The sequence below is a fragment of the Scyliorhinus canicula genome, chromosome 7 (genome assembly GCF_902713615.1).
Source record: "Scyliorhinus canicula chromosome 7, sScyCan1.1, whole genome shotgun sequence".
NCBI lineage: Eukaryota > Metazoa > Chordata > Chondrichthyes > Carcharhiniformes > Scyliorhinidae > Scyliorhinus > Scyliorhinus canicula.
The window spans coordinates 135,157,158-135,176,544 of record NC_052152.1 but is presented as its reverse complement, the minus strand read 5'-3'; the positions used below and the strand labels follow the sequence as shown (position 1 = coordinate 135,176,544).

At 50.9% G+C, this 19,387-nt stretch overlaps 1 protein-coding gene across 9 annotated transcripts in view; it reads right to left on the bottom strand.

Annotated features, from left to right (window-relative positions):
* Positions 1–3,376: 3,376 nt before the first annotated feature.
* nudt19 (nudix (nucleoside diphosphate linked moiety X)-type motif 19) overlaps positions 3,377–19,387 on the bottom strand; it is a 40,988-nt gene continuing 24,977 nt past the window's right edge. For 7 of the 9 annotated variants that reach the window (XM_038803002.1, XM_038803000.1, XM_038802996.1 and 4 more), the window contains exon 3: positions 3,377–3,481. In XM_038803002.1, the coding sequence (XP_038658930.1) occupies positions 3,447–3,481 (35 nt within the window). In that variant the 3' untranslated portion in view covers positions 3,377–3,446. Of the gene's footprint in view, positions 4,606–7,268; positions 7,693–19,387 lie in introns of those variants that run through there. The other 2 variants (XM_038803004.1, XM_038803003.1) reach the window with 2 other exon arrangements.

Genomic DNA, 19,387 nt, shown 5'->3' with positions numbered 1-19,387 from the left:
CCTCCCAGCCAACAACTTAGCCAATACTTTCACATCCATGTTCAATAGTGATATGGATCTATACGGCACATTCCACTGGATCCTCCCCTTTTTTTGGGATTAGTGTGATTACTGCCTGCTTCATCGTTTCCTGCAACTCCCCTTTCTCCAGTCCTTCATTAAATGCCCCCAACAGATGTGGTGCCAGGTCCGCCGCAAATTCCTTATAAAATTCTGCTACGTACCCATCCGGCCCAGGGGTCTTCCTTGACTTCATACCACTGATACTATCCAGTACCTCCCTCAGCCCCAGGGGCTCCTCCAACGCCTGCCTATTTGCTTCCTCCACCTGGGGAAATTCCAGCTCGTCCAGAAACCATCCCATGTTCCGTCCTCTCCCCCTGGGTCTGCCTCATAAAAGTCCCTGGTAATACTCTCTAAATGGCTCATTTATCTTCCCTGGCTCTGACACCACATCCCCAGCCCCAGTTCGGATCTTCAATATTTCCCAGGACGCAGCCTGCCTCCGCAGCTGGTGCACCAGCATGCAGCTCACCTTCTCCCCATACTCGTACTGCACCCCTCTTGACCTACGCAGTTGCCCTACCGCCCTCCCTATTGTCAGCCTGTCGAATTGCCCCTGCAACTTTTTCCTCCTCACCAAATCCTACACGGTGGACACCCTCGAATATTCCCTGTCCACCTCCACTATCTCGCTCACTAGACAGCCATGTTCCGCCGTCCTTTCCTTATTCGCACGAACCATAAATGAGATAATTTCTCCCCGGACCACTACCTTCAGTGCTTCCTCCAAAAATGCCCGCCGACACCTCCCCATTCTGATTCAACTTCAAATAATCCCTAATCGCCAACCACACCTTATCACAAAAACCTCCATCCACCAACAACCCCGAGTCAAACCTGCACCCCGGCCTCTGCTCTCATCCCGTACTGAACCGAATATCCAGCCAGTGGGGTGCATGGTCCGAGATAACTATCCCCACACACTCTGCCCCCTCCACCCCAACCAAAATCTCCCGACTCACTGCAAAGTAATCAATCCTCGAATACACCTTATAGACGTGTGAAAAGGAATACTCCCTTCCCCCTGGGTTCTGAAAGCACCATGCATCCACCATACCCATCCTCTCCATAAACCCCCTCAGCCCCCTTGCCATTCGTACCCTACCCATCGACCTGGGGCTTGATCTATCCACCCTCGGCTCCAGGACACAGTTAAAATCTCCTCCCATGATTAACCGGTACGTGGCCAAATCCGGGATTGCTGCCTGCAACCCCATCATGAAACCCACATCATCCCAATTTGGGGCATACACATTTCTGAACACTACCGGTGCCCCTTCCAATACCCCACTCACAATCACATATCTCCCACCTGGATCCCTCACCTCCTTCGCACTCACGAACCCCATTTTTTTGCTCATCAAAATTGCCACACCCCTCTATTTCAAATCCAACCCCGAGTGAAAAACCTGCCCGACCCACCCCTTCCTTAACCTAACCTGGTCCTTCACTCGGAGGTGTCACCTGCAAAAAGACAATCTCCGCTTTCAAGCGACTGAGGTGCGCGAATACCCGTGAGCTTTTAACCGGTCCATTCAGTCCCCGGATGTTCCACGTTACCAACCTTACCGGAGACTTGCGCCTCCAATCCCTCTATCGTCCGTCATCTTCCTCATTTATCTCCTGTCCCTTTAATTCCACTCTGTACCTAGCCCAACCCAGATGGCCCCTTTCTTTGCCCTTGACCATGTCATCTCTCACCCCCTGCCGCGTCGCAGAAATCCCCCCCGCTTTTCCCCTTTCCCCTTCTTACACCCCACTTCCCCCCTCCCCCCGGCCAGCCCTCTTGGCCTTCTCCCCCACCACCTCACTTACGTTCACCAGCATAACCTGCTACCGTGGCTGCCCCTGCCCAAAGGCACATTCTAATGACCTCCCCCCCCCCCATTCCTCAGCTCAAAGACGAAGGCCTCCTGCTGGCCTTACCCTCCCCCAACCAAACAAGGACTTCTCCTGAACTCCAGGTAGCCTTCTCCCAAAGCAAACAAACAGATGTTAAACACAAACGGTCCCATAAAACAGGAAGGGGGGGGGCGGGGGGAACATCCATCCCTACATAAACTTTTCACCCCTACAATTTCTTACAATCTCAACATTGAACAGAACCCTCCCCCAAAAAAAAGCGAAAATCCCCCAATCCCTACACCCGCTTCAAACATGCTCCCTACCATTACATAGTGCCAGTATCCCGGTTCCCAAACATTGTCCACTCAGTTCTCCCCCAGTTTATGCTCCTAATGAAGTTGTTGGCCACTTCTGAGGTGTCGAAATAATACTCCCAGCCTCCAAACGTCACCCATAATTTCGCTGCGGAGAGCACCCCAAAGCTGATCTGCCGCCAGTACAGCACCGCCTTGGCCTTGTTGAAACCTGCCCGCCGTTTTGCCAACTCGGCTCCGATGTCCTGATAAATCCGGACATTATTTTCCTCCCAGTCACAGCTACGCTTCTCCCTGACCCACCGTAGAATTTTCTCTTTCTCCGCAAATTTATGGAGTCTCACGATCACCGCCCGCGGCGGCTCCCCAGCTCTAGGCTTTTGCCTCAGAGACCTATGCACTCGGCCCACTTCAGGTGCCTTATCCAGTACCCCTTCTGCCACCAGTCCCGCCAGCATCCTCGAGGCGTACCTCGTGGCGCTCTCACCTTCCACTCCTTTGACAGGCCCACTATTCACAGATTCTGTCTTCTCGAGGTTCTCCTCCTCCTCAACCTTTGCCCTCAGTGTTTTACAAAGGTCTCCTCGGAGCCACACCTCCGCCTCCAGAGCCACCACACGATCGCTGTGGTCCGAGATCATTCCTTTAATCTCCTGAATCTGTGACCCCTGCACCACCAAATACCTCTCCATCCGCTCCAAAGAACTCTTCAGGGGTGCCACAGCTTCTGCAATGGCCTTTGCATGATCCTCATGCATTTCTTTCCTCTGTTTATGGAATTCTTCCTTGATAAAAGTCATCAGTTCCTGTATCTGGGACCTTACAGCTTGCCCCTCCCAACATCTGCATGCTGGAAGAGACTGTCTGTGAAGCACAAGACTTTCAACTTTCCAGCCAAACCTCTCACTGTTTTCTGCCGGGTCCGGTGATCAGAAGACATACCATTCCAGGGGTAAACTACTCCTCTAACATTCACCTACGCCTTTTCATCAAAATTCCACCCGGATCTGGGTAAAGAGCCCTTTTCTGTGACTTTGAACAGGAACAGCCCTTTATGTGACCAATCACTCCATGGTCACAAGTGGAAGTCCTTGATTTTTTATATTGTGACCATCACAGTTCCAGTCAAAAACATATTTAAAAATTAACATTCATGATTTTCAAGAACACTCATATTTATTTCAGCCAAATATTTTTGTTTAACATCAGACAATTCACAGGTGACTAGAGTTGAGCTTTTATCATTAGTGGGTGGACATGTTTGTATGGAGGCTCAATATTTACATACAGCGCAGTATTATGCTGATCTCTCAATTCTATTCGGTGCAACCTGGTAACCTCCAGCCGCAATTGTTCCAGAGTTTTCGAGGAACTGATGTCCATCTCCCTTTCCCCTGTGTAATCTGGATCCTCTGGATAAAGTTCATCCCCAGGGTACAGAATTGCGGAGCCATCAGAAGCAATTAGACGAATTGGAAACCATCGCTCGCAGCCATCCGAAGCACGATCTTGGCTGAATCGCTTCAGATCTTGGAGATGGGGTAATCGGCAGAGCCTGCCCAGCTCATACCACTGCGGGGTAGGGACATAGAATTTCCCTGAATTGTAGCCCTCAATAAAATCAAGAGGGGACATCCAGTTGTGCTGGATGGTTTCACGGCCATCATGCAACGTAAAAGGAATCTCTTGCAAACAACAAATGAAGAACACAGCATCAAACCTCTTTCCCTTCAGGAAAGTGGGGGTTAGCCAATTACTCCACTCCTTCAATGCCCAGATATTTGGTATACAGTCTAGCTCTCTGCACAGTTTTATAAAATTTTCTGCATTTTTCTGTACAAGTAGTCTCCATTTTGCAAGTTCTTTTTGATCATACTGTATGGCCTCTTGACTTTTCAAATATTTATCAGGGGCATTTGGTTTGACAAGTAGAATCCCTGATTCTTCAAAGGTTTCTCGAATAGCACAAATACGGAAAGCTACCTCTCCAGGGATTTCAGATCCCAACTTTCTCCGGTCCATTGCAAAAATTGGAGGTCTCTTCGCAGGTTGCCTGACCGCACCTATTTTAAAGTTGGGTGGCTCACAAAATGGCTGGAACATCTGGATCCACTCATTGGAAAAGTCAGAAGGGTCGACTGTACCACCCGGGAATACCTGAGCGTGAGGCATGAAGCTGCTCTTTGCACTCCGCTGTAACATAAGCACGGTATAATCGAATACAGCTGTCTCCAAACATGATTGAGCATTATTTTTCTCTCCTTTAGGCACCGAATGTGCCTGTGTACTGGTGGCACTTGTGTTCACAAAGCTACTTCGGACGCCTGCAGCCAAGATCACAGTTGCTGCTTCCTTCCAAAATCTTAAGTCCCTATTCATCTTGCTGCAAGAAAGGATAATGTAATATTAGTTGTTGCTGGGGTACAGCACTTCTACAGCAACCCCGCTGCCCCCTCTGCTGGAACCAGCAACCCCGCTGCCCCCTCTGCTGGAACCAGCAACCCCGCTGCCCCCTCTGCTGGAACCAGCAACCCCGCTGCCCCCTCTGCTGGAACCAGCAACCCCGCTGCCCCCTCTGCTGGAACCAGCAACCCCGCTGCCCCCTCTGCTGGAACCAGCAACCCCGCTGCCCCCTCTGCTGGAACCAGCAACCCCCCTGCCCCCTCTGCTGGAACCAGCAACCCCGCTGCCCCCTCTGCTGGAACCAGCAACCCTGCTGCCCCCTCTGCTGGAACCAGCAACCCCGCTGCCCCCTCTGCTGGAACCAGCAACCCCGTTGCCCCCTCTGCTGGAACCAGCAACCCCGCTGCCCCCTCTGCTGGAACCAGCAACCCCGCTACCCCCTCTGCTGAAACCAGCAACCCAGCCGCCCCCTCTGCTGGAACCAGCAACCCCGCCGCCCCCTCTGCTGGAACCAGCAACCCCGTTGCCCCCTCTGTTGGAACCAGCAACCCCGCTGCCCCCTCTGCTGGAACCAGCAACCCCGCTACCCCCTCTGCTGAAACCAGCAACCCAGCCGCCCCCTCTGCTGGAACCAGCAACCCCGCCGCCCCCTCTGCTGGAACCAGCAACCCCGCCGCCCCCTCTGCTGGAACCAGCAACCCCGCTGCCCCCTCTGCTGGAACCAGCAACCCCGCTGCCCCCTCTGCTGGAACCAGCAACCCCGCTGCCCCCTCTGCTGGAACCAGCAACCCCCCTGCCCCCTCTGCTGGAACCAGCAACCCCGCTGCCCCCTCTGCTGGAACCAGCAACCCCGCTGCCCCCTCTGCTGGAACCAGCAACCCTGCTGCCCCCTCTGCTGGAACCAGCAACCCCGCTGCCCCCTCTGCTGGAACCAGCAACCCCACTGCCTCCTCTGCTGGAACCAGCAACCCCACTGCCACCTCTGCTGGAACCAGCAACCCCGCTGCCCCCTCTGCTGGAACCAGGAACCCCGCTGCCCCCTCTGCTGGAACCAGCAACCCAGCTGCCCCCTCTGCTGGAACCAGCAACCCCCCTTCCCCCTCTGCTGCAACCAGCAACCCCCCTTCCCCCTCTGCTGGAACCAGCAACCCCGCTGCCCCCTCTACTGGAACCAGCAACCCCCCTGCCCCTCTGCTAGAACCAGCAACCCCAGTACTTCCTTAGGTGAATCCTCAAAGTGTCCCACAGACCTCAAAAGCTTTTGGAAAATAGCCATGATTAAGTATATATGGGCTCCGATCACCCCTACAGAAGCCAATTTTTTCCATCTACTCTGCAAAATCCAGTAATGTCAGCTCTGCAATGTTCCCATGAACTCAACCGCATCATGGTCCTGCGCCGTGTGCATTTAATCAGTGGTTTGGGTTTTAACTCTCCAGGATGATAATTGCAACTGAAATGCCATCAGGGAAGCCATCGTTACTTTCCTCCTCAAGCTTCCAACTAATATGGCAATCGGATTCCAGTGACTCCAAAAGGGCACCAAGTAAAATGCGGGCAGTAAATTATCCCCTTTAATTCCGTTACTGTTCCACCATGTCTCGGTCTACACCTGCCCTTTTGGTGTCATTGAAACCCAATTGCAATATTAGTTGGAGGCCTGAGGAGGAAAGTAATGATGGCTTTCCTGTTAAGGCAAAGCTATAAGGAACTATGTCATCAGCCAGAAGAGGCCCAGGTAAATACGATTTTTAAAAACAAATCCTGATCCTTTGTGGAATAGGAGGATCAACAGTGCATCTCCAGAGTCTCCTCTACTCGTCTCATTCCAAACATCCTCAGATCCTCCCAACCTCCTTCACCCAGTCAACCCACCCCTCCTCTTCCTCACCACTACCTCAATTCCCCCTCAGCTTTACCTCAATTTCCCCTCAACCCATTCCACTCTCTCAACATCCCCCTGCTCAACCCAACCCACTCCTCAATCCCATCACCCCCCCCAAACCTACAACACATCTCTCACTTAGCACAGTGGGCTGAACAGCTGACTTGTAATGCAGAACAATGCCAGCAGGGCAGGTTCAATTCCCGTTCCGGCCTCCCCAAACAGGTGCTGCATGTGGCGACTAGGGGCTTTTCACAGTGATGTACCATCAATTGTACGCGAGGCGAGTGATTTACCAAAGTCTGGCTTTAATTGACTAGAACACAGCTCTGCGATCGTCTACAATGGAAAGGACGATCGTCAGGCGTCTGACCATTTATACCTCGTTAATAGAGGCGTGGTTAACTCAGCCTCTCGGCCAATCGGTCGAGAGGCACATGACCGACCAGGGCCAATGGTACGCCGACGTTCTGGCCCAATGGCAGACAGGTATACAGATCATATCACCACACACAGTAACTTCATTGAAGCCTACTTGTGACAGTAAACGATTATCATTACCTCAACACCTTCAATCCATCCCTCGAATCCGCCTCAGCCTAACACAACCCTCAATCCCGCCACCCTTTAAACCTACAACCACCTTCTCCCACCCCTCAACGCAATCCCCCTCCTTCACCCCTTAAGCACACCCCTACCCGCCCTTCATCTCTCGAACCCCCATTCCTCCTCAACCGTGTGTCAAGGGTCATACATACCTACAGTTTCCTATCACCGCCCTCCCGTTTTCGCCTGCCGGCCAAGTCAGGGTCAAGGTCTGTTTATGCCATTGAAACGTAGCCGATTAGATGAGCCGGGTCTCAAAGTTCACACACACCATACCCACCCTTTCCCTGTTTCAATGGTGGAAAATACTTACAGCTGACGTTACGGGGAAGCCCGGGGCTTGACATTCAGTCTAACTCGACCTCACGTCTTAAAACAAGATTTGTTGCCGAGCTGTTTCGATCTGTCAATTCTGTTAAACTTCCTAAATCTCTGTCAAAAAACAGACAACTTCTATTCTCAAACTTGTCTCGTTCCCAGGCAAAGGGTAAGGGATACTGAGCAAATCAGACCAACCGAGAACGGGGTAGCTGAATTCGGCTGATTTGTTTCTTTGCTCAAAGACAACCAGTAAAAAGGATAAGAGCAGCCCATTTCGGAGCGGGCTTACAGCACATTCCCAGACATGACTCCATCTATGGGTGAGAGTGACCGAATATCGCGAGCATAGAATTAACTTGCAACAGAACAGGACCAGAATGATATTTCCTATAGGTGGTGATGTTTTGGGGAGAAGATGGACTAAAGGAGAGGCATTCGATGTTACAAACAAAGAAGTCGATGTCTTCACGCCATGAAAGTATATTAAAGTTCGAAACTGGACTCTTAAACTTAAAACTAATTACATAGGTATGAGGAACAACTAGCTGAAGTAGATTAGATTTGAAAGAAAATTAGACGAAGATGTATGCTGGTAGCAACGGCAAACATTTAAAGAATCATTTCTTAGTTCTCGGCAATTATACATTCCATTAGGAAATAAAATCTCCATGGGAAAAATGATCCAACCGAGGTATTAGATCAAAATGGGCATACAATTTTGCCAAGCAGAGTGATCAACTGGAGAATTGGGAGAATCTGGGAACTGGCAATGCAAGGATAAAATTTGCTACAGAGATACAATAGAATACGATAACAAATTAGCAAGAAATTATTTCTCAATGTTCCACTCCTCGATGCTCTTACAAACTATTATTTATTTAAAATGTTGGTGTACCCTGTTTGAGTCCATTAGAAACGTTGTGGTCTTGGGAGAAATACGCAGTTTGTATTGATGAGGAGACCAAGGATAATATAATGGAAAATGCCAATAGAATTTCAGTCTTTCATAGACTCAGTTCAAAATATTACACCATCTGCATATCACACCAAGTTTGAGAAGGTTTGACCCTTCTATATCCTTACTGTGTCAAAAGTGTAAGGTAGTGGAGGGAGATAAGATACACTGTGTGTGGTCCTAGATAGATAGAGGGCGCGATTCTCCCAGACAGGGAGAAATCGTAAGGCTGGCGTCAAAACCGGGCGGGTTTGACGCCAGCCTCCCCCTCCCCGACCGGGAACCGATTCTGGTCCCCGGTCGGGGCTAGTATGCCGCGGCCGTGAACTCCGGCATCGCGGGCTTAACGAATTTCGTTAAGCCCGCTTGCCAGAGTTTGCGACGGCTGACGCGTCACATGACGTCAGCCGCGCATGCGTGGATTGGAAGACTCCAACCCGCGCATGCGCGCATGACGTCATCGCGCATTTGCGCAAAACCCGCGCATGCGCGGGCCGGGATGCCCCTCAGCCGCCCCGCGAAATGATACAGCGGGGCGGCGGAAGGACAAAGAGTGCGCGGGAATCGGACCCGCTGCCCGCGATCGGTGCCCAACGATCGCGGGCCCATGGCACCCTTGGCACGGCCGTGGTACTGCCGTGCCAATCGGTGCCATGGTTGCCAAGATCGGGACTTTACGGCCGTTTTTACGAACGGCCAGACCAGGTGTGTTTGCCGTTCGTAAAAACGGCCGTAAAGGGCTTGGAATTCGGCCCATCGGCCAGCTGAGAATCGCTGCTCGCCGTAAAAAAACGGCGGCAGCGATTCGTGTCGGGAGTCGGGCGTGGGGGGGGGGAAAATAGCGGGAGGGCGTCGGACTAGCGTGGCCGTAAAAATTTACGACCCCCGCTATTCTCCGCACCGTCGTAAGTGCGGAGAATTGCGCCCATAGAATTTACAGTGCTGAAGGAGGCCATTCGGCCCATCGAGTCTGCACTGGCTCTTGGAAAGAGCACCCTACCCAAGCCTACACCTCCATCCTATCCCCATAACCCAGCAACCCCACCCAACACTTAAGGGCAATTTTGGACACTAAGGGCAATTTAGCATGGCCAGTCCACCTAATCTGCACATCTTTGGACAGTGGGAAGAAACCGGATCGGCACCCGGAGGAAACCCACGCACACACAGGGAGAAACCGGGAATCAAACCTGGGACCCTGGAGCTGTGAAGCAATTGTGCTAACCACTATGCTACCATGCTGCCCTTGTGCTGTCTTGTGTCAAAATTAAATCCTACTGCTCTAGCGTGTTTAGGAGCTAGAGAAGATATTCAGTAGGGCTTTAGAATTTAATCCTTTGTTCCTAATTCTGGGGTTCCCGGATAGGAGAATTATTAGCGCTAATGAAAAAAGGCTGGACAATATCCTAACTTTTGTAGTATGGAAGAATACCCTTTGCTCCTGGATTAGTGATGAATCCCCTTCATTCAGAATTGGCATAAAATTATCATAGAACGCCACTGTGCGAGAATCATGGGTTTGAGCCGGGGAGGGGGGGTGGATAGTGTATACAGGAGGTGGAGGGACGTGGGGCTGGTGAAGGTGAGGGATTTGTATTTGGAGGAAGGGTTCGCCAGTTTGGAGGTGCTGAGGGACAGGATAGAGCCGAGGGAGAATTAATTCAGGTATCTACAGGTTAGGGACTTTGCGCAAAAGGTCTGGAGGGGTTCCCTCGATTGCCGGGATACACCATGCTGGAGCGACTGCTGCTTCCGGATGTGGAAGGGGAGGGAAGAATTGGGGATACATACAAGTGGCTGGGGGAGCAAGGAGGTGAGCGGGTGATGAGGATCAAGGAGAAATGGGAAGCAGCATTGGGAGTTGAGATCAATTGGGGAGTATGGAGTGAGACACTGCAAAGGGTAAACATGACCTCCTCTTGTGCAAAGATGAGCCTAATACAGTTGAAGGTGGTGCACAGGGTGCATATGACTCGGGCGAGAATGAGTGGGTTCTTTCAGGGGGTAGGAGATGAGTATGAAAGGTGTGGGTGGGGGCCAGCACATGTTTTGGAGTTGCGAATAATTGGGAAGATTCTGGGCAGGAGTGTTCGCGGTCTTAGCCAGGGTAATGGAGGAGGAGATGGGCCCGGACCCTTTGGTGGCGATATTTGGGGTTTTAGAGAAGCCGGAGCTCATGGAGAGGAGGAAGGCCAAGGTCATGGCCTTCACCTCTTTTATTGCACGGATTTTGCTGGAGTGGCGGTCGACATCACCACTGGGGGTAGCGGCATGGTTGGGTGACCTGTACAACTTCCTCCGGTTGGAGAAGATAAAGTATGAGTTAAGGGACACTGCAGGGGAGTTTGAGAAAAGGTGGGGGATATTTATGACCATGTTTGAGGAGCTGTTTGTCGCAGAGTGGTGGGGGGGGAGGGTGAAAAAGAGGAAAAATCTGTCCAGACTGTATAGTTAATTGTTGCGAAGTATGTTTCCCGGGGTGTTTATTTGCTGTAACCTGCTTTGATACATGGTTGTAATAAAATACATTTAAAAAAAAAATTATCATGGAATCATAAAATCCCTACACTGCAGAAGGAGGCTATTTGGCCCATCGAGTCTGCACTGTCACTCTGAAAGAGCACCCTCCCGGCCTATGTCCCCGTAACCCCAGTTAACTGTTGGACACTAAGGGGCAATTTAACATGGACAATTCACATAACCTACACATTTTTGACTGTGGGAGGAAACCCACGCAGCAACAGGGAGAAAGTGCAAACTCCACACAGTGACCCAAGGCTGGAATCGAACCCTGGGTCCCTGGCGCTGCGAAGCAGCAGTGCTAAGCACTGTGCCACTGCGCTGGGAATGTATCCCTATGGAGTTCCTAGCTTGCATACTCTGTTCTAAATTGGATGCATTCCGAACAGTATGGGGCCCCGATCTCAAACTTATAGGTTCCGTTGTATCAGTTATGTAGCACTGCCTTGAACTCGCTACATGCGACGGTGTGTATCGTATACCGTGTTTACGTGGTTTTATCCTCATCTGCCCCAGCCTCTAGATTTTCCGTTTGTTGTTTTTCATTGTATAATTTGAGGCACTGAGTTTAATGATTAAGCTGAACCAACTGTGTTATTTGCCTGTTTCTTTCTGTTTTCATGTGTGGGGAATATTTATGCTGCACTGTACCAGTTTTGAGAGGTTGTTGCATTATTTGTAAAAATGGAAAAGCCCAAATAAAAATGTTTTTAAAATGCTGATGTGCCTTTCTATACAAAAGATAGAAAGTTAACAGGAAGGAATAGCAAGCAATTAGGATGACCCATGGTAAGGAACAAGGTGCACTAAACTGATTCCTTTAACAAAAGGGCTGTCCTTTGAGGAGAGACTGACTAGAATAAAACAATATTGAAAGGTGGTCTCATTGAAACATATCAGAATCTGAGGCAGCTTGACAATGTTGGTGCTGAGAGGCTGTTTCTCTGGCTGATGAGTCTCGAGCAAGTGGTCAAAGTCTCAAAGAGATTAGCCATTTAGGACTCAGCTAAGGAGTACATTTTCCATTCAGAGGATTGTGAATCTTTTGAATTAGTTACCCCAGAGTACTGTGAATGTCCAGTCATTGAGTATATCCAAAACTAAGATCAACAGATTGTTGAGTACTGAGTGAATCGAGGAAGAGATCAGGCAGGAAAGTGGAGTTCAGGTTGAAGATCAGTCACCAACTTACTGAATGGCAGGTGGGTTCAAGGGGCATATGGCCAAATCCTATAACGTGGGCTGGATTTTCCATTTGGGAGACTATGGGCTGGATTCATCGTTTTTGAGACTCAGTGTTGACACCAGTGGAGGATGTGTGGAGTTTTACAACAAAGAAATCGGCGCAGCCCCTGCACCTATCCAGAAACCTTTTGATGGGCTAGCACCAGCGCCACGTGGAACATAATCAATTCCAGGAAAAACGGTGCCGGATTCGTCGGGTCTGTGACTGGTGTTCATGAGGCTCATGCCGTAGCCGCACTTAAACGGTCCTTCCCCCCCCCCCCCCCACATACAATAACCCAGTCAACAAGATAGCTGGAAGGAGAGCAGCGCCACGGTTCAGGGATGCTGAGCTGGAGACCCACCTGGACGCGGTGGAGGAGAGAAGGATGACCCTATACCCCGGCCCGGGAGGAAGGCCGCCCGCTGTACCTGGGCGCAGGTGACAGAGGCGGTCAGCCCGGCAACGTCGCCCAGACTGGATTGGATTTGTGTACTGCCACATGTACCAAGGTACAGTGAAAATAATTTTTCTGCATGCAGCGCAAACAGATCATTCAGTACATGAAAAGAAAATACATAATAGGGCAACACAAGGTACAGAATGTAAATACATAGCCACTGACATCGGGTGGAGCATACAGGAGTGCAGTATTAATCAGGTCAGTCTATAAGAGGGCCATTTAGGAGTGTGGTAACAGCAGTGAAGAAGCTGTTTTTGAGCCAATATGTGTGTGTTCTCAGACTTTTGTATCTCCTGCCCGATGGAAGAGTGAGTAAGCCGGGTGAGAGGGGTCTTTGAATATGCTGCCCGCTTTCCCAAGGCAATGGGAGGTGTAGATAGAGTCAATGGATGGGAGGTGGGCCCATGTGATGGACTGGGCGGTGTTCACGACTCTCTGAAATGTCTTGGGGTCTTGGGCCGAGCAGTTTCCATACCAGGCTGTGATGTGGCCAGATAGGATGCTTTCTATGGTGCCTGTAAAAGTTGGTAAGAGTCAGTGTGGACATACCGGATTTCCTGAGGAAGTATAGGCGCTGTTGTGTTTTCATGGTGGTAGCGTCGACAGGGGTGGACCAGGACAGATTTTTGGTGATGTACACACCTAGGAATTTGAAGCTGTCAACCATCTCCACCTCGGCCCTGTTGATGCAGACAGGGGTGTGTACAGTACTTTGCTTCCTGAAGTCAATGACCAGTTCTTCAGTTTTGCTGACATTGAGGGAGAGATTGTTGTTGTTACACCACTCCACTAGGTTCTCTATCTCCCTCCTGTATTCTGACTCGTCGTTGTTCGAGATCCGAGTCACTATGGTTGTGTCGTCAGCAAGCTTGTAGATGGAGTTGGAACCAAATTTTGCCATGCAGTCATGTGTGTATAGGGGGTATAGTAGGGGGCTAAGTACGCAGCCTTGAGGGACCCCGGTATTGAGGACTATTGTGGAGGAGGTATTGTTGTTTATTCTTACTGATTGTGGTCTATGGGTCAGAAAGGCAAGGATCTAGTTGCAGAGTGAGGAGCCAAGTCCTAGGATTTGGAGCTTTGATATGAGATTGGCTGGGATTATGGTGTTGAAGGCGGATCTGTTGAAGGAGTCAATAAATAGGAGTCTGACATAGGTGTCTTTGTTATCTAGATGTTCCAGTGTTGAATGCAGGGCCAGGGAGATGGCATCTGCTATGCTGCAGCGGTGGGCGAACTGCAGTGGATCAGGGCACTCCGGAAGCCTGGAGTTGATTTATGCCTTTACCAACCTTTCAAAGCACTTCATAATGATAGATGTGAGAGCCACTGGACCATAGTCAATAAGGCACGCTGCTTGGCTTTTCTTTGGTTCAGGGATGATGGCCGTCTTCTTGAAGAAGATAGGGACCTCAGATTGTTGTAAAGAGAGGTTGAAGATAGGGCAGCATGGTGGTGCAGTGGGTTAGAACTGCGGCCTCACGGCGCCGATGTCCCAGGTTCGATCCCAGCTCTGGGTCACTGTCCGTGTGGAGTTTGCACATTTTCCCCCTGTTTGTGTGGGTTTCGCGCCCACAATCCAAAAGATGCGTAGGTTAGGTGGATTGGCCACACTAAATTGTCCCTTAATCGAAAACAAAAATGAATTGGGTACTCTAAATTTTTTTTAAAAGAGGTTGACGATGTCTACGAAAACCCCCGCCGCCAGCTGATCCGTGCAAGACCTGTGTGCTCGTCCGAGTACCCCATCCGGGCCAGTGGCTTTCCATGGGTTGACCTTCAAGAAGGCTGCTCTGACATCTGCAATCGTGACCTCAGATACAAGTTTACCCGAGACTTCCAGGGTGGAAGGAGGTACTGAGGCGGTTTGGGTTCGGGCTGGGGATTGTGTACTGAGTCCAGTTATTGTATCAGGTGCCAGTGGCATGTGTAAGGACAAACCTGTGGGTTCGGGGTATTTTAGGCTGCATTGTGGGCGAGGTAGGGATGCCCACTCTCTTTGCTCATTGTCTTGACGATAGAGCCATTGGAAATGGCACTTATAGCGTCAAGGTATTGGCAGGGGATAGTGCGGGGGTGGGGTGGAGCATAGGGTCTCATTATATGCATACGTATTGGACCCGTTGGAAAGTATTGGAGGTATCATAGACATTGTGGTGGAATTTGGCTGTTTCTCTGGGTATAAGCTAAACATGGGGAAGAGAGGTCTTTCCAATCCAATCCAGGTGAAGGGGCAGGAGAGGAGGTTGGGCGAGCTGCCGTTTAAGGTAGTAAGGGCGAGCTTCAGGTATCTGGGCATCCAGGTGGCACGGGGATGAGAGCAATTACATAACTTGAATTTGGCCCAGTTGGTGGAGCAAATGAAGAGAGATTTTAATAATTGGGACCTGATCCCGTTGTCATTGGAGTGGGCGGGTGCAGTCCATGAAGATGACGGTACTTCCGAGGTTTTTATTTCTGTTTCAGAACCTTCTCATTTTTATTTCAATGGCCTGTTTTAGGAAGATCTTGGGGTTTGTGTGGGAGGGGAAAGCCCCTCGGGTGAAGAAGGTGCTGCTGGAACAGGGACACAGGGGGTCGGACTGGCCTTGCCAAACTTAATGAGCTATTACTGGGGAGCAAATAGAGACATGGTAAGGAAGTGGGTAGTGGGGGAAGGGTCGGTATGGGAGTAGATGGAGGCAGCCTCGTGTTAGGGAACTAGCTTGGGAGCACCACCAAGTCCGGTGGTGGTGGCGGCCCGGAGGGTGTGGAGTCAGTGGTGGCAGCACCTGAGGCTGAAGGGGGCCTCGGTTTAGGCTCCGATTTGTGGGAATCACAGTTTTCTTCCGGGGGGGCTGGACATGGAGTTCTGGGGGTGGTGGGGATTGAGATGTTTGGAGACCAGCTTTTCGGGCTTGGACGGGTTGATAAAGGAGTATGAGCTGCCCAGTGGGAATGGGTTCCTGTACTTACAGGTTCAGGACTATGTGAGGAAACAGGTGCTGTCGGGCAGCACGGTGGCACAGTGATTCGCATTGCTGCCTCACGGCGCCGAGGTCCCAGGTTTGTTCCAGCTCTGGGTCACTGTCCGTGTGGAGTTTCTCCACATTCTCCCCGTGTTTGCGTGGGTTTCATCCCCACAACGCAAAAATGTGCAGGCTAAGTGGATTGGCCACGCTAAATTGCCCCTTAATTGGAAAAAATTGGGTATTCTAAATATACAAAAAAAGGTGCCATGCTTTCCACCTGCAGCCCCCGGGGTTGCAGAACAAAATGGTGTCGAAATGCCCTGGTGGGCAGGGTTGGTGAGGTCGGAGATTTACAAAGAATTAATGGACTGGGAAAGCGCCCCAATAGGAGAAGTTAAGCAGAAGTGGGAGGAAGAGCTGGAGAGCGTGCTGGAGGCTGGGTTACGGGACGGCTCTGAGAAGGGTGAATGCATCCTCTTTGTGTGCTTAGCTTAGCCTCATCCAATTTAAAGTAGTTCAGAGAGCACAAATGATGGTGGCCAGAATGGGCAGGCTTTTTGAGGGGGTGGAGAATAGGTGCAGGTGGTGGGCAGGAGGGGGGCCGCAAACCATGTCCACATGTTTTGGGCCTGTCCGAAGCTGGAGGGATTCTGGTAGGGATTCGCTATTGTGATACCTGAGGTGCTGAGAGTGAAGGTGGTCCCGAGTCCAGAAGTGGCAATTTTTGGAATGTGGGAAGATCTGGGAGTCCAGGGGGGGTGAGAGAGGCCGACGTTTTGGGCTTTGCCTCTTTGGTAGCCCAGAAACGGATCTTGTTGGGATGGAAGGACTCGGCCGCCGAGCCCAGGGTGTGGGTGCGCGATCTCGTGGAATTCCTCAGGTTGAACAAAATCAAGTTCGCCTTGAGAGGGTCTGTGGAGGGGTTTGCCTGGAGATGGAAACTTTATCGATTTCTTCCAGGATAGTTAAGTCAGCAGACCGGGGGTGGAGGCTTGGGGTTTTGTTAATTTATTTGTTCTCTTTTTGGTTTTGGCTGTGTTTTATATGTGTATGTATATATAAATGCCTTAATAAAAACATTAAAAAGAAAGTTCCAAGATTTCATCTGCCAGGTACTGCCGCTCCTCCTTTGCCTCCCTATCCACCTGCACCTCGCCCTTCACCACTGCCTTCAGCATCTCCCAAACCACCGACACCTTTCCCATCCTCACACAAAAGCCCAGATCTGCCAGCAGCCCCACATCCAACCTCCACCGGCAGGCTCATTCTCAGAACCACATTCACCAAATGCAGAGGATGACCCGAAATTACTATCGGCGAGTATTCTGCTTTCCTCACCCCGACAGCAACGACCTCCCCATAATAAAGAAGTCAATCCTTGAGTACACCTTATACACTGGCGAATAAAAGTAATACTCTCTACTCCCCAGATGTAAGAACTGTCACAGGTCCGCCCTCCCGAACTCCTTCAAAAACTCCACCAACACCTCCGCCCCACCTCCCTCCCCAAAGGGGTCAACAAGCGCGGCTTAGACTGATCCATCTTTGGATGCAACACTGTATTTTAATTCCCACCTAAAAGTAATTGATGCACGTCCAGACTTGGCAGCCAACATTGTCTTCATAAAGCCTACATCATCCCAATTCAGGGCATACACGCTAACCATTACCAGCAGCCTCCCCTCCAAAGCACCTATTACTACAACATACCTGCTCCCCTGATCCACCACCACCATCTCCATCTGAAAACAAACTCTTTGACCCATGAGTAGCTCTTCCCCCCTGGCTCTGCCATCAAAGCCAGAGTGGAACACCTGACTCACCCAACCAATCCGAAGCCTGGTCTTTCACCTCTCAAGCGGGTCTCCGGGAACAGCACCATGCCGGCTCTCAAGCTGTTCAAATGCGGAAAGACTATCGCCCGCTTCACCGGTCCACACAACCCCCGCAGGTTTCACGTTACCAGTCGGACTGGGGATCTCGCAGCCCCTCACCCTCCTACAAGTCATGGCCACGGCCCCCGGCCCTGCCTTGCGAGCCGGCCCATCCCTAGTCACCATCAGCCAGCTTCCCCTTCCCAGAAATCCCCATCCCCAAACACTTCCTCTGTGCATACTCCCCTCCATTCACACCTCTCAGACCCATCGAAACCTGTCCACACAGGCTTGGCAGGCCACGGCCCCTCCTCCAACCTCGCTCCCGTTCACAGGCCAACTCAAGTTTGCTAGCGAGGTGGCCCCGCTAGAGACCCCTCCCTCCACATACATAGTACAAAAAATCAACAAAGACCCTGCCCACACCCAGCGCTTCTAAACAACCAAACTTGATAAACCCCAAACAAAAGGGGGGAAAGAACCCCAGCACATTATCCCAACATCCCCAAATGATCCCCTCCCAAGCACAACATACAAAAACAAAGTCCAAACTCAGTTCAGGCCCAGTCCTTCAAACACCTCCGCCCCCTCTGCCGTCTCAAAGTAAAAGTCCTTGGAGTCTCAATTCACGACCAACCCGAACCACACATTACTCTTGTAAAGAGCTGCCTTGCCCTATTAAAAGCCACCTGCCGTCTTGCCAGCTTCACTGTAACATCTTAGTATATTTGAACACACTGCCTTTCCACCTCACCTCTAGATTCTGTTTGGCCCATCGCAGCACCTTCTCCTTCATCTGATAGCTGTGGAAACAGCCAACAGAGCTCTCAGTGGCTCATTCACCTTTGGCTTCAGCCGGAGCGACCGATGAGCCCTAGCCAGCTCAAGGAGGGTGTGCTTTCCTCCTCCTACTCCAACAATTTGGCGAACATCTCCGAAAAGTACTCGGTCGACCTCTGGCCCTCCAGCAGTCCCACAACCCCCAGATTCTGCCGGTGTGATGTTCTCCAGGTCCACCACTTTGGCTTTCAGCCCTTTATTACTCTCCTCCACCTTCAGCAGCTCCTCTCCCATTGAGGCGAGCTGGTCACTGTGCCATGACAATGCCTATTCAACACCTTCTTCAACAGCTCTCCCTGCTCCCACACCGTCGTCGATGTCTTTCCAAGAGCCTCCTTTATCGGGGCCTACGTATCGTCCACCAACTGTTTGAACGTTCCCATCATCTCCTTTCCATGCCGCTCAAAATGCTTGCCAAACTTCTGCTCAAACTCCACCCCCGTCATCTTGGCCATCAGATCCACCGTAATGGGCGCAGCCCCACCTGGTGAGCTTGATCCTGCCATCTTTTGTCCCGCAGAACTATGCACCGAACCTGAGCTCTCAGGCGAACTAGCGCTCGCACCCTTTCGTCCCGTATTTTTCCATTAAGTTTTCGACATCCTCGAATTACCACAACATTTCTGAAGACCGATCATACAGGGCGGGATTTACCGACCACGTCGCCGGGTGCTTGCGGCAGGGGAGGCGGCCCACCAGCGGGATCTACCCGGTCAGCCGTTGTCAACAGGATTTCACATTGACAGCATCCCTCGCCGCATGGAAACATGTGCGCCGACATGGGACCAGAATTTCCTGCCGGTGTGAACAGCCAGTAAGTCCTGCCCATAAAATGTCCCCCAAAATCTGGGTGTAAAGGGCCAAAAAACAAAAAGGTCAGGAGCATCCATCTACATGTAGGCAACCTCCACCTTCATGTTGCCACCGGAAGTGTCCTGCCCAGAAATTATAGCAGAAGTATCACCCCATAGTTGGACAGCATGATTGACAATTTGTTTTTTTTTAATGCATTTTATGCCAAACTAATATAAAAGGTTACAAAACATAAACAATAACTATACATGCCAAGGTCCTGAGAGGGTTCATGGACCAGATGGGGGGAGTGGACCCGTGGAGATTCGC